A 15653-nucleotide genomic window follows, 5' to 3' on the forward strand; every position below is an offset into this window, starting at 1 on the left:
CTTCAACCATAAGGGGAAAGAGATGACCCGTTCTTGTTTCTGAGCAATGTAGTCAATGACTTTGCTGAGCGCAAGGCCGGAAAGATAAAGCTCTGGTGGGTTAGTAGTTCATGTTTTTAGAGATGACTGACACATTGTTGACACGCATTTGTTGAAAATTTGCAGTCACACTGTGCGTTATGTGTATGATGTATCTAGAACCTGTTCCACAGGAAATGATTGATGAATGATGAATGAGTGTGATTGTGGTGATCTCTCGTTTGTCCCTTGCTTGCTGTAATGCTTACATTACAGCTGTCTTTGTGTTAATTTAGCAAGGCTGGGTTTGTTTTGAGCTTGTAGCCTGGTGGTGTGACTTTATAGCAAAAGATTGAATAAACGTGTCTGTTCTGCTGATGGTGCTGATGAAAAATTAAAAGCAGCTAAAAATACTTTTAAAACCTAACTTTTAAATTCTTATGTGCGTGTTTTGATGCCCCGAAGTGACACAACATGACCTCCTCTTACGTGACAGCCTTCACTGTAAAAATCTGTTAATGCAACACAGAAAAAGGGGGTTGACTCATCCATGTAGCGCTGATGGCTTCAGTGTCAGCGCTTTATTTCCTCTGTCTAACGGACATTAACAGCGTATGCAGAAAGAGCAGCAGAACAGAAACGCAGATGAGTCACGCCAGTTGAAAGTGCGAATGGGAAGATGATAAAGAAAAAAAGATCAGCTTCAGATAAATGGCTCCGGGAAATTCTGCCCCTGTAACTTGCGCAGTTCTGCACAGTCATTTCTTACAAAATTACCCTTGAAATGTAGGGAGAGCAAAACATCCCATCTTTCTGTCAAAGTCATGAATGATGCTCAGTCAGTGAAAAAGTTTATTTACCCACTGACATCACATTTTATATGGATAATAAATAGTGCAAAAAGAGACGACACAATGCAGTATGAGGAAGTAACACAAAACAGTTTTCGATACATCAAACATGTATATTTAAATGATGGCGGGCTTAAAATCAAAAGTAGGTCTTACTTTGTTTAAAATTCTATATTATATGTGAGATCAGAAACCAGAAATTGCACACGGTGATATGCTTTGCTATCTGCTTTCTGTCCCTTTTTGTGTCTTCATAGAGAAGCAGATAAGACACAATACAGAACATATAAATAATAATAACATTCTAATTTTCAGTAATTATAGAAAAAAGTACCTTATAGTTTTACAGAAATAAAAACTGAAGACTTGCACATTTTGCCAAGAGAGCAACAGGCTACTGTACATAGCTTATTTTCAGAGGCAACACTGCTGATACTACATATTATTCAGTCATTCTGACAATAAGTGCTTTCATACTGCAAAATAGGCGAACACTGATACCAAGCACAGATATTGAAGTATGTCACTTGTCTCTGAAACTAAAAACATGAACATATGGACAGGATGTGAATGAAAAGCCTCAGTGTATATTTGTCATGTTTCACAGTTTCACAATCACTACACCGATTGTTCAGATTATTTCAATCCACAGCTTTAAATAAGGAGTCACTTTGCATGATTTCAAACACACATGCAAGCACACCTACACATGTGTGCACAAATCGTGTGCAGATTCAGATTTCTGCACTTCCTCTAAGCCTGTTTATGTCGAGGCTCTGTAGGCCATGTTAGTCAGTGGTGCTAGTGATGCTAATGTGAACCCATATTCAAACTGTGCTCCCCTTATGTGGTATGTAAAAGTAATCAGCAGCATGTTGCGCTACGTTTGCACCTTCGGCAGCTTTTTTTGCAAAATTTTTTTTCACCTAATGCAAAAATAAGTCAGGTTTATATAAAAACAATGGATTTGAATTATATATAGGCTTTTGTTTAGATGTTTTATTTTGCATTTATCGGATAATTGCTCGTTTTTGTTCAGCAGCAGAAAGCTTTTTTTAGAAAAAGAATAGAATAGACATTCATAGATTTTCTTATCTTTATATTAAAAATATGTATTTGCAGTGATTTTTATGGTTAATCAAACAATGTCAGAAATATTTCTTTGTCGGGATAAACTTTCATTAGTTCAAGTTGCACTCTATATGCTGAAATACCCTTTTCATGTAGTGACCATTGGCACCAGTGGATGAAAAGTTCATCACTCCATTACATTTCTTCTGCTTATAACACCCTTAATTATCCAATTCCTGTGAGTTAATTTTTCATTAACAAACCTTGGATGCATTGAGCTAAAGATGATCTTTTACTTGTAAGTTTAGTAGTGGTTTGTGTACATGAGTGCCGGTCAAGCAGAAGCACTTCTGATTAACAGGGAAAATCTGTATGTGTGTCTGTCATTAAAAAACAGTCAAACCAGCTGTTTTGTTTCGTTTAAATCCAGTATCCTACAAGATTGTCATTTAGCACATTAACTACCCAGCAATACTGTATTGGCTACAAGATATGGCACAAATATCAATGTGCAACTTCAAGCTTTGGGCACTTATGATACTGAGGTAGCAAAATAATCTATTTATACATCAAACACGACTTATTTAAAATGGCTCTTCCTACCAAGAGTTTAGCTGTTTGGTTAAAATGTTGCTTCACAAGGTGTCTAAGTGCAAAGCTTTAAAAAACGACTCCTACAGTACTTTGGCACCAACGACGACACGATGAAGCTCTCAGACGGTGTGGTTGTGTCCCAAGGAGGGCGGTCTCGGGCAGTAAGAGAGGTCAATTATTTTACACCAGCGCCAGCACCAGTGCCGATCTGCAGAGCAACAAATCTAACTATTCTTTGATGTCCTTGATAACGGATAGCTGAGACAAGGTTTTCTTGACCCGCAGAGCAGTCAGTCGCGCAGCAGAGTTTGCGTACCAGCACTCCCTCATCAGCTTGCCCATCACACGCAGAGCCTGGTGTAGCAACGAGATGAGATGACGTTATAAGTTACAAAACCCGGAAAATCACAGGTCAGGCTCCAGTGTGTACTGGAATAACAAATATCAAACATCTGATCTGAACAGTTTCACCGGTAACTAAACATGCAATCCAACCTCTTTGATTGCATCTTTGCAAATATCTTTGCAGCCTTTGCAGTGGTAGTAATAGTTTTTGGTAGCTAAAATTGAATACAGTGGTGTGTCAGAATAACGCCCAATTCTCTTCTGTCGGGAAGTGGTTTAACAAGAAATGAGATCTGAGACAAAGAAGTCTCAGACCTCACCCTGTTCTGTCAATCACTTTTAGCCCATTACCCGAGGCCTTGAAGTTAACCACTGCTATGTGTGTCATCCCTCCAGTGCCGTCCTGACTTCTTAAATATCAAGTTTTCTGTACATTTTAAAAAGCTTTAAGAGAATTTCCACTTTCATATGGCTGTAATATGTATATATTTGAATCACCGAGTTCTCTGATGATATCTGTGACGATAGTGAACAGTGTCCACTAAAGTGCAACTCCCCCTGAAAGGCAAGGGCTATACTACAACTTTGATGTTTTTTTATTACATCATGCTGACATCGGCCTATCGAGGTCAAATGCTTAGCCAATCATGGTACTCGTGTCCTCCAAGGCCTAGCATATTGTTTGAAAGTTTGAAGACGAGCCATAAAAATTGTGGGTAATAAAAAGCTCTTACTGATTTGAAATTTGGTGCCTTGACCTTGACCCGATTTTCCCCAAAATGAAATCAGCTCGAGTTGTTATTGGTATGTAATATCACACAAAATTTTAAAATGATACATTGAAAACTGTTGACATTAGACTGCTAGCAAACAGACAAATGACATAATATACTCCCTCCCTTCCTGGTAGAATAAAGAAATCTCCCTCAAACTGGCAAAACTTGTGATGTCATGATGCGTTGTACACAGGAAAAATTATGGTAAATTTATTGACCTATGGATAAGACTGAGGTAGTAGTTTGTGGCCAGAGTGCATCAAGCATGGAGGGTGATAGCTATTATCTATAACCTCAATAGCTGTTACATGAGCTCCTTATGTATAAAGTTGGGACAACAGACTAATCTTTGACAGCCACCTCAGCTTAAATAAGCATGTCACCTCAGTTGTGCAGCTTGGTTTGCAGCTTACAAGACTCAGTAAGGTCTGCTCAGTTTTATCTAGATAAAATCTAGACACAGTCATATACATGCTTTAAGATCCCCTAGATTATCTTACTGCATTTCTCGGTTCACACTAAAGCATATTTCAGATTTCAGATCAGATTTCTGTCTCACCTCACAGCTCTGCCACTGATTGGGAATGCTGGGTCTGAGCTTCTGATCGCAAACCACTTTCCTCATGTCCTCAATGGATGGATCTGAAGGCACCATGTCATAATAAGGCAGCTGAAAATCCTCATGAAGTCCTGTGAAAATGCAAAAAGCAAAAAAGCATTTTGTTTATTGTCTGGGTTTTTTTACAGTTTCATGTATGCACTCTTCTTGAAGCAGTGCATGCTTTTCCTTTTTTCTATGATTACATACTGTGGTGATACTCAGTGTAATGCTATAATATGGCAGCGTATGTGCAAGTAATACTTGCGAGCCACAAGTTCAGGCCTTAGTTAATGACGTTAATATGGCCGCTCATTTCAGACAGTCTGCACTGAGAGTCAGTATAAGCTTTTTTTCAACTGTGTATTATGCAAAGCAAGTCTCTCACAGTCGCAAAATAAAAGTATTGTTTTGGAAATTTGCATGAAACTTGTGGTAGAGTGTATGTGTGTGTGTGCGTAGTTTGAAATACCCCTATCGGAGCATCTTCTGGCCAGTTCCCAGAACACCAGGCCTAATGAATAGATATCCGCCCGCTTAAACGACTCAAAGGTGTTTATATTGATTGTCTCATCCAGGATTTCTGGAGCCATGTACCTGCAGAGGACAGAATGATTACTGTCTAATGAAATAAAAAGCCCAGTACCTCTTGCAGTATATACTTTAATGAATTTGTTTGTGTGGGTTGGGTTCAAAACTTTGTCACCCATATTCTAAAAATGTGAAACCACAGGTCACATCACCCTCGTCAAAACCAGCAGAACATATAAGCTGCAGGACATGCATCCGTCTTCATTGCTGAAGACAGCAAAGATTCAAGTGCTGCTCTTGTAGGAATGGTTATCACTTTTTAAAAGGACAAATATATCATCTTTAAAAGAAAACACAGCACTTACTCAAGCCTTATAGACTGACCAAAAACAAGTCCACAACCACTAGGAGTCGCCAAAGCCTAAATGCTTGAGAATGGACTGCTGCTAAATAAATACATTTGTTTTTGTACCGTTTACAGTTGCATCACTGCTGTTTGTTCTCTCACACCAAATAAATTGACTTTTACTCAGCATTTTTCTCAAACGGGCTGTGTGAACTGTGTGCACAGACACTACATGATGATGTCTCCTCTATAAAGAGTATTATTTATGCATCAATCGGGGGGGAAAGCTGTTCTACACATGTGTTCCTGCACTTTTGACCTCTTTAAACTTTGTCCTTTCCTCCATGCATCTTGGAAATAGGTGAAGCTGTGCCAGAAACCCCTTGTGCAATGTGTACATACACGGCTAATATTACTCTCTAAATAAACAAGGCCAGTTATTCCAGCATGACACCTGGAGGGCCTTATTTGTTACTGTGGGTTCTGCTTTTCTTGCTGAAACCAAAACCAAAGATGCTGGCTTCCTCTTAATGTTTAAGGGCCAATTAATAGTATTACTTTAAAACACACCGACATGAGAGAACAACTCAAAATCACCAATAATATTTAAAGAACATGGAAGTGATTTAGGTTTAAAGGCACTTCAGTTTAATTTCACATTTCTGTTTTGTGTGTGTTTTTTGTATTGTGACATAAATCCAACCTCTTAGTTCCCACTCTGTGGTTGGATGGTATGTCTATGGTGTTTGTGCTGGAGTCGAGTTTCACGGCCAAACCCAAATCTGCAATCACCGCCGTCCCGTTCTTCTTCACTAAGACATTTTTAGATTTTAGGTCTCTGTGAGCAATGGCTGGCTTCCCTAGAAGCAAGAAAGTAACAATTAAGGTTATTCTGGAAGCCCCAAAAATGTTCTTTATATTACAGCAAATATTTTGGGTCTTTTAGAGATGGATGAAATTGAGGATCATTTTCCAGCCTTAATGTCATAAAATGTCACCTTATCATATCACAGCAGGGTTTGCCTTGTGGTTACACTGTAGCGCTGAGTTGATTAGCAAATTAATGGTCAGTCAATGGAAATTTTTTCTTCAGGTTTTAATATATAAAGATATCGCATTGAGATATAGGAAGCACATGGCCAAAATACATTTGCTCCTTTTAATAAGATTAAAAGATATATATATATTAAAGGAAATAGAGCACCCCTTGAGCCTCTCTGATGTGACTTCACTGTCCTAGAATTCAAGTTCTTTATTTACTAAGTACATTCATACCCTGTGTGCCAATGATTTCCATGTGGAGATGTGCCAGCCCACTGGCTATGGACAGAGCAAGAATAATCATGCCTTCCACTGAGACCGTGTGCCTGTTCAGGTAATCATACAGGGAGCCGTGCTCATGGTACTCTGACACCAACCAGAGCTGAGTCCATGAGCCGTTATCTGCAAAAAGGCAGCGAATGACAACGTTATATGTTGGCGAATTTATTTCATAGCTTAATTTGTGAATACATTTGTATTTAGTGCCTAGTTGTAAGACCTTTGTTATCAGCAGCAATAAAGCCCAGGATGTTTTCGTGCCTGAGCATGACAGTCTGATAGATCTCAGCTTCACGGAACCACGAGCGCTCGTCCCTGGAAGAGAAGATCTTAACTGCCACGTCCTCGCCCCTCCACTTGCCGCGCCACACCTCGCCGTATCGACCTTTTCCGATGGTCTCCTGCAGGACGATGGTTCGAGCTATGGTTCGCTGGACCAGCAGTGGCAGCCCTGCAAGATGCAGACGGGAAGAGAAGAGCAGTGGTTTTGTCTCAGCAGATCATAGCTGGAGGAATCAACAAAATGTGTGCAATTACTGGATTATACTTGTACCACAATGGTCACAATCCGGGCCATCGTGTCAGTAACCATGTGACAAGTTCAAGCAGTTCTCTCACCTGATCCTGAACCAGAAGTGCTCATGTCATATATCAGATCTTTGAGACTTTTGTCAGGTGACATTAGCAACTGATCATCCAGAGGCTCCTCCGGGTCCTGCTTGTGGGATCGCCTATAGGCACAACGGTGGCCCTGCACAACAAAGACGCCTAGCAGGATCCCTACACACAGCAAGCAGGAGGGCACCAGGATCACCACGATGAGCTGCAGCCTGCTCCAGCCGGGTTCTTCTGAAGGCCTCTCTGAACAACAACATAGCCAATATTATTAGCGTGTAGTCCTTTTCTAACATTCCTAGTACTTTCTTTGGTTCAATAATCAGTAGAATGTAGAATGGGGTAAGATTTGCAACTGTGTTTAATGGGTCTAAGGTCCCTGCTGTGTCTGCTGCACACCCTGGTGGTTACTAGAAAACATGGCAACAGCATAGGGGGCAATTAGCACAACTCAACACATCAGGTGTTACATAAAACTCCAGCTAGCATAGATGAGTCAGCTTTTTCAGACTTTTAGAAAAGCTCAGCAAAATTAAAACACCACTTATTCTGCAGTCCTAAACTTTAGAGAGGTGGAAATTGAACGTTTGGCAGATGCAATGTTTTCTTGTTTTTCCAGCGCGTCTGAAAATTTTCATCACCGCCTGTAAGTGTCATTAATCAAAAAGGAATAAAGATATTGAATCTTTTGGTGCCAGCAAGCTTTCACTCCTCAAAAAATACGTGCAGTGAACTAATCAGCAACAGGTGCACCGTCAGACCTCGCAAATAAAGATCTGGGCTTGGCAAAACAAAATAACTTGACGTTTCTGTCCCTGACCTTCATTCTGTCTGTGGGTGGCCAGAGGAAAACCTGGACACAAACAAAAACAGGTGGGCTCTGTGATAATATGAGATTTAGAGACATGCTGGCAAAATAATGTGCTGTCAGTGCTGCATTACTACCATGACCTAGTGCTAAATTTGTTTGGTCTGGGGAAATAAAGAGGGAGAATTCTGTAACGATTATTTGGCCAACTTCAGGATTGCAGGAGCTACAACTAACTCTTTCAACATATATGTGCACATGTGGGTACTGTAATAAAAAAAATAAAGGTTTGAAAAAAACCCAAGTCCCCAAAGGATGAACTGTCCTCACCAAGTGATCCTAAAATGTGCAACATCTGCAGATGGCCCAATGTGCAAAGGAACACATTGTGAACTAAACCACAGTTTCTTAAGACATCTTTAGCCTTTTACCTAAATACAGATCCTGCCATGTGTCCAACTAGTGCTCAGCAGATATGGTGCAAAACAAGACCTTACTCTCTCCTCTGGCTTATAAGACCTTCTACACACTCTTTTCTTCCCTCTTAGGTGATTGGGGTCATCTCAAAGCTCATATCTGCTTTTAAACTGTTTACTACAGCTAAGAGGAGTTTGGAAATTAGGTACAAAGGAACACTTAAAGTATCTCTTCCCGTGTGTTGAAAAACTCTAAAGTAAATCAAATTGTACAGCTACACAAACCACTAAACACTACCTAGCACTTAAATGTCTGAGTATAGAAATGCATGGAAGTCAAAGCGAGGTCATGAATTCTTTATGTATAAAAAAAAAATCCACAGCTAAACGGATGAGCTGATATGTAGCAAAGCAGTGGAACAGATTGATTGCGCTGTCCTCATTCACAGTCAGCACCATCATGGCCTCGGGGCACTGCCCCAACCACTCTCATTAAAAATCTGCAGCATCAGACACTTCAGCACCAAACATATGAATATGATCATATATTTGTTTTGTTTCTCACTGACCATCTATACCTTTCTGCTTGCAAATTGGAAACAATCAGTAAATGAATCCATTAGGAAATCAACTGATAATCTGCAGTTTTTTAATAAATAACAAACCATTTCAGTAATTTTTTTAGCCAGCTGCATATACAAAGGTGTGAGTAATCCTTCTCTGCATTAAGCCCAACTTCCACCCGGCAGACCCATGAGAGGCTTTTGGGACTACATGCCTGACAAAGTATTTATTTATAAATCAGGCGAGGGAGGGGGAGGATCACTAACTGACGTCCCATAGCCTCTGCCAGATTTGTTATGTCACAGGATCTAGGAGGATCAGCATCCACCTCGTCTAGCCGGGACCAGAATGAGTGGGAAATCCCACACAGATTGAGTTGGTGTTGCCGCTGAGTGTATGCTACTGAAGCAGTGGAACATTAAAAGACTGTCTGAGGGGCTGAATGCATTTTTCCTTTATTTCATTTTTACAATTATTCGTAAACTGTTTATATATAAATCTATTCATTTTTGTATCTGCTGTCACAGCTTATGTAGGGCAGAGTACACCCTGGACAAGTAGCCCATTGCAGGTCTAACCCAAACATACAGACAAGCATTTACAGTCATACCCACTGCTAATTTAGAACGACAGGCTAACTAACATTCATGTCTTTGGAGACTGGGAGGAAGCCAGAGTATCCAGAGTAAACCCGCACAAGCGCACATGCAAACTGCACACAGAGAGGCCCCAGCTGGCCAGGTGGTCTCGCCACATGCTGCTGCATTACCACACTGTGCACTGTTTATATATAACTCTGTATTATTTCTGCTTCAAAACACGACCAAAAAATAGTAGAGGCAAATAGACACAGCGGCCTCAGGTCAGTAGCATCGTGTGGGCTGTACCTGGGTATAGGTGCAGGGTCTCGTTGTTGCAGAAGTCAGTGAAGCAACAGTTCCTTTTGGAGACATTTCTGGAGCTGTAGCAGAAGACCTGGCCTTTCATCTCAGAGGGGGACAGGCAGGACTTCACTGCCTCCTCCTTCCCATCGATCAGCATCACAGAGTTCCAGCAAGCGCCGTCTGCTGCTGTCTCACAGGTGTTGTTGGCACACAGCTGGCACACACACTTCAAACCTGAAAGACATTGAGATTTGGTGATTTTTGTCTTCAGACACTTTACAGCTGACAGCAGTCACTGCACTTCATTTATCTGTGAGTGACTGAGGGGGGCTGGGGGGAGGACAATATACTGACTCGCGTGAACAGTGGTTTTTAACTCTTTAGTAGCAGGATGCTCCTGTTACACAATGACATCTATGCTCTTAATGGATGGAGGTGGAGGAACCAGATTAATGCCTCTTAGTTTAACACCCACATAATCTTGTGTTCTACTTGGAGCTGTTGTCATGCTTTGTTCCATAAGCAGTGTCTGATAAGCAAGAGTGCACTGCCTGCTCACAAGGAAGAAAAACAAATAGCTTTAAAAATTGCTAATTATTTAATTGTGTGCAATGTTTTTTATGGCACCTTCAGTTTTCAAGCTAAAGGTCTCCACAGCCTTATCTTGTAAATTGTAATATTTTGTAACAAGTATCACCCATTCATACATTTTTTTATAGACACTGATGGCTGATCCTGAAATATAATTATCAACAGCTAAGTGACAATACCTTAAATCAGTTTCCAGTCATGACTGCTGTATGTATGCAGTAATTATTTTACTTACTGTACTCTGTAATAATCTTAAGTCATTCTTCACTGCCTTAATTTGGATCCACCACGCCATAAGACCTGTTGTCAGAATGGCTTCTTTACAGCCACTGAGACCTTTTCTGATGACTCTGCAGTGGACAGCAGACAGATCAACTGAAGGACCAGATGCATCTCGCAGGTTCTGCGTCAGGTCTTAGCTGGATTTTTTTTCCTATTTCTTTAGGATATGAATTTCAGATACTGTCCATCTACTGTAGATATTTTTATCCCTGACATTTCTTCATTTGTCCTCCACTTATCCAGTTTTTACAGAATTTCTAAGGGCCCTCTGAATACCATGCTGTGCCAAGTCTTCTGCTGATAACTCTTTGGAATTCACCTTGTTGGTGCAAAAAATACTTTATGCTGTTTTTGTACGTTCAACTAAATAAATGGGAATAATTTCTTTTTGACATGCTCTTAGAAACAAAAGGCCTAAAGATTCAAAGTTGCCTGTTATAATTGCCTGGATAAACACTAGTTCCTTCACTTAGTCGCCTTTTTATACTTAAACATAGATCAATGTAAAAAACAAACAAAAACAAATTCTGAAAATGTTTGGATACAGGACTGGATGGAAAACAAGTGAAAAAGCATCCAATGTCCAAACCTGGAGACCAGTTTTCTAAAAATACAATAAAGTCTGGCTCACTGGAAGCAAAATGTTAAGAAATGAGATTAATCAGCTGTATTATTATGTTTTTTTAAAAAATCGTATAAATCATAAATTCATTGATACGTAGCGATATCAGAAATCAATCCCTGTTTATTCCAGACTCTTGTTTTTTTCTGCTCCCTCGCGAATCTCCTGGAAAGCTGATCAATTTTTTATTGACTCTGCGTTTTGTACTAAATCTGGAACCACATTGCTCACTTGGCTCAGTTCCCATGAACTATGAATGCCTTATAAGTAAATCTGACTTACAATATGCATGTCACACAGAGGTTATATGGTACCTAAAATCTGGAAGAGCCAAAGTATAAAAAGGGGATTTAAACAAATATCATTACATAACAAAATAATATCTTTATAAACATAATCTTTATTTTCAACATCTTGTAGCCTAACCATTAAAGTGAAAAAAATTTCAGCCCACAGTAAACAGCGGTGGACGGTCTCAAAGGAGAAGTTTTTGAAAAATTCAATTAGAGTATATTTTTCCTCCAGCCTGCTGTGCTGTTCATTCAGGTGGTTTTGATGCGAGCTGCCCAGTTTTGGACATGCTGGCTGTAATGTCTGGCTTCTCTCTGACTATAATGGAATAAAATGCCACTCACCTTGTGGTGACTAAGGTGCCAAAAACAAACAGAGAACTGATGTCTCTTTTTCCAGAACAAGAAAAAGAAATACAACCACAAATCTTGCTTTGACCAGTGTCATGTAACAACTATTTTCTTCCCACAGTCTACAACCACTAAAACAAGCGCGCAGCTAGCTAATTATAGCTCTGCTGAGAGAAGACATCATTAATGTTTACATCCCATAATGCTCTCATCACGAGTACATGAATCCTTCTGCAGAGTGACAGGGATTGCAGGTGTAGTTCGGAAGAAAGGAAATATCTCCTGCATGAAAGTGCTCATGGACATTTTTTTTTTTACCCCAAAAGAGACATTTCTCTTTTTTTTAGCAGCAAAGAAAAATAAAGCACTTAGAGACCACGTGTCACCTGATTTACTGAATTTAAGAGCAGGTAGACATCTCTCCAGCCAGCCCCAAACTCACAACAAAACACTCTAAACGGATAAACTGTGAAGGAACGAAGACATAAATTTGATCTTCATTATACTGATAGAACATAATCTCCAGTGGACAACTGAGCAGCAATAACTCTTCATCCTTTTGGTCTTTAAATGGGACTGATTGACAGTTAGAAATATGACCAATCTTCTCTTTTAAAGGTTTTTGTAAAGCTCGTCTTGATGAGAGACCTGCTGACAAAATCAGCACAAAAAAAGTTCAGGTGAAGACTACTTTTTGCCTTTTTATAGCATAGCTGGGGTTGCTTGGTAACAACCTGTTCAAGGACAATTAAGTTAAAATACACCGAGGTGCGGCGAGAGTTTCCTTTCTTAAAGCTGATGAACGTCTGAGCACTGGTGTGTGTATTTAATCACTTGTATAACACTGATGGAGACCGAAGACTTGATTTGGGGATCGTGCATCTTAAATGGCAAAACTATTTTTCCAAAATATACATGTTCAAAATCTTGTTGAGAGTTTATAAAAGGCGCAAAAACTTTTAAGTAAAAACATTTTTATTGGCTTAATTTATCAAATTAGCAGAAACAAAAATCTAAACTTCTTACAATAAATGGGACTGTGAAACCTCACGTAATCTAACAATAGTTTAACAGGAAACTTGTCTAACCATTTGCCCTCTTTCTAAATCCCCATCTTATGATGATATATAACTACATTTCAAATCTATATTTAATTTTCTCTGTTTCAGGAACTTCATATTACCCCATAGCCTCTGCGTGCACATTTAAAAAGCTGTGAAAAGAAAACCAACAATGAATCAAAGTTGATTCCACATCCATTCAGTTTGGAAGTGGATCTTTGCTTTGAATCCGTTTTGAAATGACTGTTCGCAGCTTTTAGAGCTTGTTTTGTGACAAACCCTAGAAGGGGCAGCTGAATCTGAGCAGTGACAGTAATGAGTACTCTTTTAAATGAAATATTGCGCAAACTTTGCACATGCTGTTCACATTTATAAATCATTCTCCATAAACTAACAGGTTTGGATAGCCCTGCAGCACCCCTCAATCCTGAAAGAATAATTACTCATTTCCTCAGGCATCACCAGAGTCAGTTACAAATTAATTCTCTCTCTGTGTTGGGGAGTATAATACTGTTATTTGCAGTGTTGTGAAGTCTTGTTATAACTGTGGACCAAACTCGATGACTCCCTTTGAACTAATATCTGCACTAATATAACAGAGAAAGTGTTTACAATTACAGGAAACAGGGAATATCTGCCACACTAGAAAATCACCCCAATATTACTCAAATAAGGAATACGTTCACTGCAAAGAATGTAGAAATAGAGACATTTTTACTTTGTTATTTTTCTGGCTTTACTTAAATCTGCATTCAATGAGCCTTGTTAACCTTTTAAGTAGCTCAATTATTCGGATTGAATTCCAGTGTCTAGAAGAATAGCACCGAGGCTTGTAGAATAATTTGGAGGCATTAAGCAATAAGAGGCATTTAGCGCAATTAAGCAATAACTGGTTGTTTTTAAAAGTTTCACTTAATCATTGCATTAGAAATTAAGCTATTACATAGCTAAAGGTGACCCAGAGTGACTAAGAGAGTGCAACTAGTACAACTTACCTTAAATCACCTGTAACCTTTTACCTTAAGTCAGAGAATGTCAGATGAAAAAACTTGTGCTTTTTAATTATTTTCAACAAAATGCGTTAGACAAAGATCTGACAAACAAAGTTTGCCAAACAATAGTTTTCATCCAGTTCAACCCACCATCTACTTGCCCCACTGGAAATGTAGTAAAACATGCACTGCAGTCTAACACAGTTTTTCTAAGTTGGAGTTTATGTCTTTCTGTGTACCTGAGCCCACCAGCAGCCAAACAAGCCAGGCTGTGTTTATGAAGCAGCACCTGTTCTGTTTTCCAGCTCTGGAGTTAAGTGGCTGCAGATTCTCCAATTCTTAATGTATTTCATCAATATCAAATGCAATGTTACAGCACTTCAAGATGCAGCATGAATGTGGATGGAAACTATGGATTGTTTTCATCAGTTAACCTGACATCTATTTCCATAATGAACTGTTTGGTCTGTAGAATAAAAGAAAATTGTAATGCCTTCAATTTAGGATTTTCTGCAGCCCAGTTTTCAGCAAATATGTAGTTTTGGGCAACAAGTAGTTCAAAAGCAAAACATATGACAAGAAAAAGTTGCAAATCCCCTTAGAGACACTTGAATTATTACCTCAGTTATCAAGTTATGAGAGTAGCTCCAGGTTATTTTTGAATGATGAACTATCCTTTCAGGGGTGTAGTATGAATTCAATCACAGAAAACAAATAATTAATATTTCTATTTCATATTAAGCAAAACGTTTTAATCCTAGACACAAACAGGCTACAAGGCAAATGCTTTAAGGTCTTTGAAATGATATATCACAGCATGTGTACTAAAGCTGACCACATATTTTAGCCAAACGTACTTACTGACAGCTTGAAATTACAGTCTTTTAACACCCATACTTCCCCACCGCACACATGCTGTTTGTGGGCGGTAACTTTACTTTCAGATCTTTTTAACAGCAGCAAAATAAGAAAAAGAAATGCTCCACTTTTGATCATATCTTTGGAGACAAATTCTTCTTCTTCTTTTTTTTTATTGCTATAAAGTTTTGTGTGATTTTGAAAAGTCAACTATACTAATTGGGTTAGTGTAGGCGGTCTAAGAACTCATTAAAAACCTTAAAAAAAAAACAAATGGCACAGCTTATTATCATGTTGCACCCTGAGACTGTGTACCTGCAGTCAGCTGGGCGACAGTCAGGAAAATCAACGCCGCTTGAAAGCACTGCTTCCCGGGACGAGTCATGGTAAGAGCCGCATCTGCTCCCTCTCTGACGCACCGCTTACACAGCTACTCTACAGAAAACAGAGCAAATAAACATTGCGGTAAAGTCCGTCGGCCATGCACCCCCGCCACAAACGTCTCCGTCTGTAAACGATCGAGAAACGCAGTTTGCTCCGCCTCTGTTGACTGGACTTTAAGAGGATTAGCGCTGCAGACCTCTGATAAAGACATGTGAATGGGAGCCAGAGAGAAAGTGCGTCGCACATCCATTTAACTGCTGTCGGTCCAATGAAACACCACCTCCTGTCTGCCAAAGGGATATGGAAATTACCTCTGCTCACTGAGGTCTCACTTATTTATTAAATGCGCAGAGATTTTAAACTATTTACAGTGTAATCTGTGGAAATTACTAACTACAATGCCACAATCTGGCCAATCTGCAACCCATACATTATTAATAAATAATCCACAACAAGACTGCTGAGCTCCCTAATGAACACATGAG

General features: G+C 39.4%; 1 protein-coding gene across 1 annotated transcript; it reads right to left on the reverse strand.

Annotated features, from left to right (window-relative positions):
- Positions 1-857: 857 nt before the first annotated feature.
- LOC102296951 (activin receptor type-1C) lies at positions 858-15417 on the reverse strand. The gene is made up of 9 exons (XM_005918241.3): positions 15100-15417; positions 9741-9971; positions 7069-7311; positions 6671-6901; positions 6406-6573; positions 5834-5990; positions 4726-4850; positions 4215-4345; positions 858-2888 (listed from the first exon to the last, which is right to left on the reverse strand). Exons 1-9 carry the CDS (start codon positions 15167-15169, stop codon positions 2763-2765), a joined length of 1482 nt encoding a protein of 493 aa, XP_005918303.1. The 5' UTR covers positions 15170-15417; the 3' UTR covers positions 858-2762.
- Positions 15418-15653: the final 236 nt, after the last annotated feature.

The sequence above is a fragment of the Haplochromis burtoni genome, unplaced genomic scaffold, assembly GCF_018398535.1.
Source record: "Haplochromis burtoni strain Fernald_Lab_line unplaced genomic scaffold, NCSU_Asbu1 Contig_29, whole genome shotgun sequence".
Taxonomy (NCBI): domain Eukaryota; kingdom Metazoa; phylum Chordata; class Actinopteri; order Cichliformes; family Cichlidae; genus Haplochromis; species Haplochromis burtoni.

What these genes read in the sequence shown, in the direction of transcription:
- LOC102296951 (XM_005918241.3), bottom strand. Translation starts at nt 15,169, where the DNA reads ATGACTCGTCCCGGGAAGCAGTGCTTTCAAGCGGCGTTGATTTTCCTG. An exon ending in CACTTCTGGTTCAGGATCAG is followed by an intron (nt 6,902 to 7,068) that starts GTGAGAGAACTG and finishes TGCATCTTGCAG; the next exon opens with GGCTGCCACTGCTGGTCCAG. An exon ending in TATTGCTGCTGATAACAAAG is followed by an intron (nt 6,574 to 6,670) that starts GTCTTACAACTA and finishes GCCTTTTTGCAG; the next exon opens with ATAACGGCTCATGGACTCAG.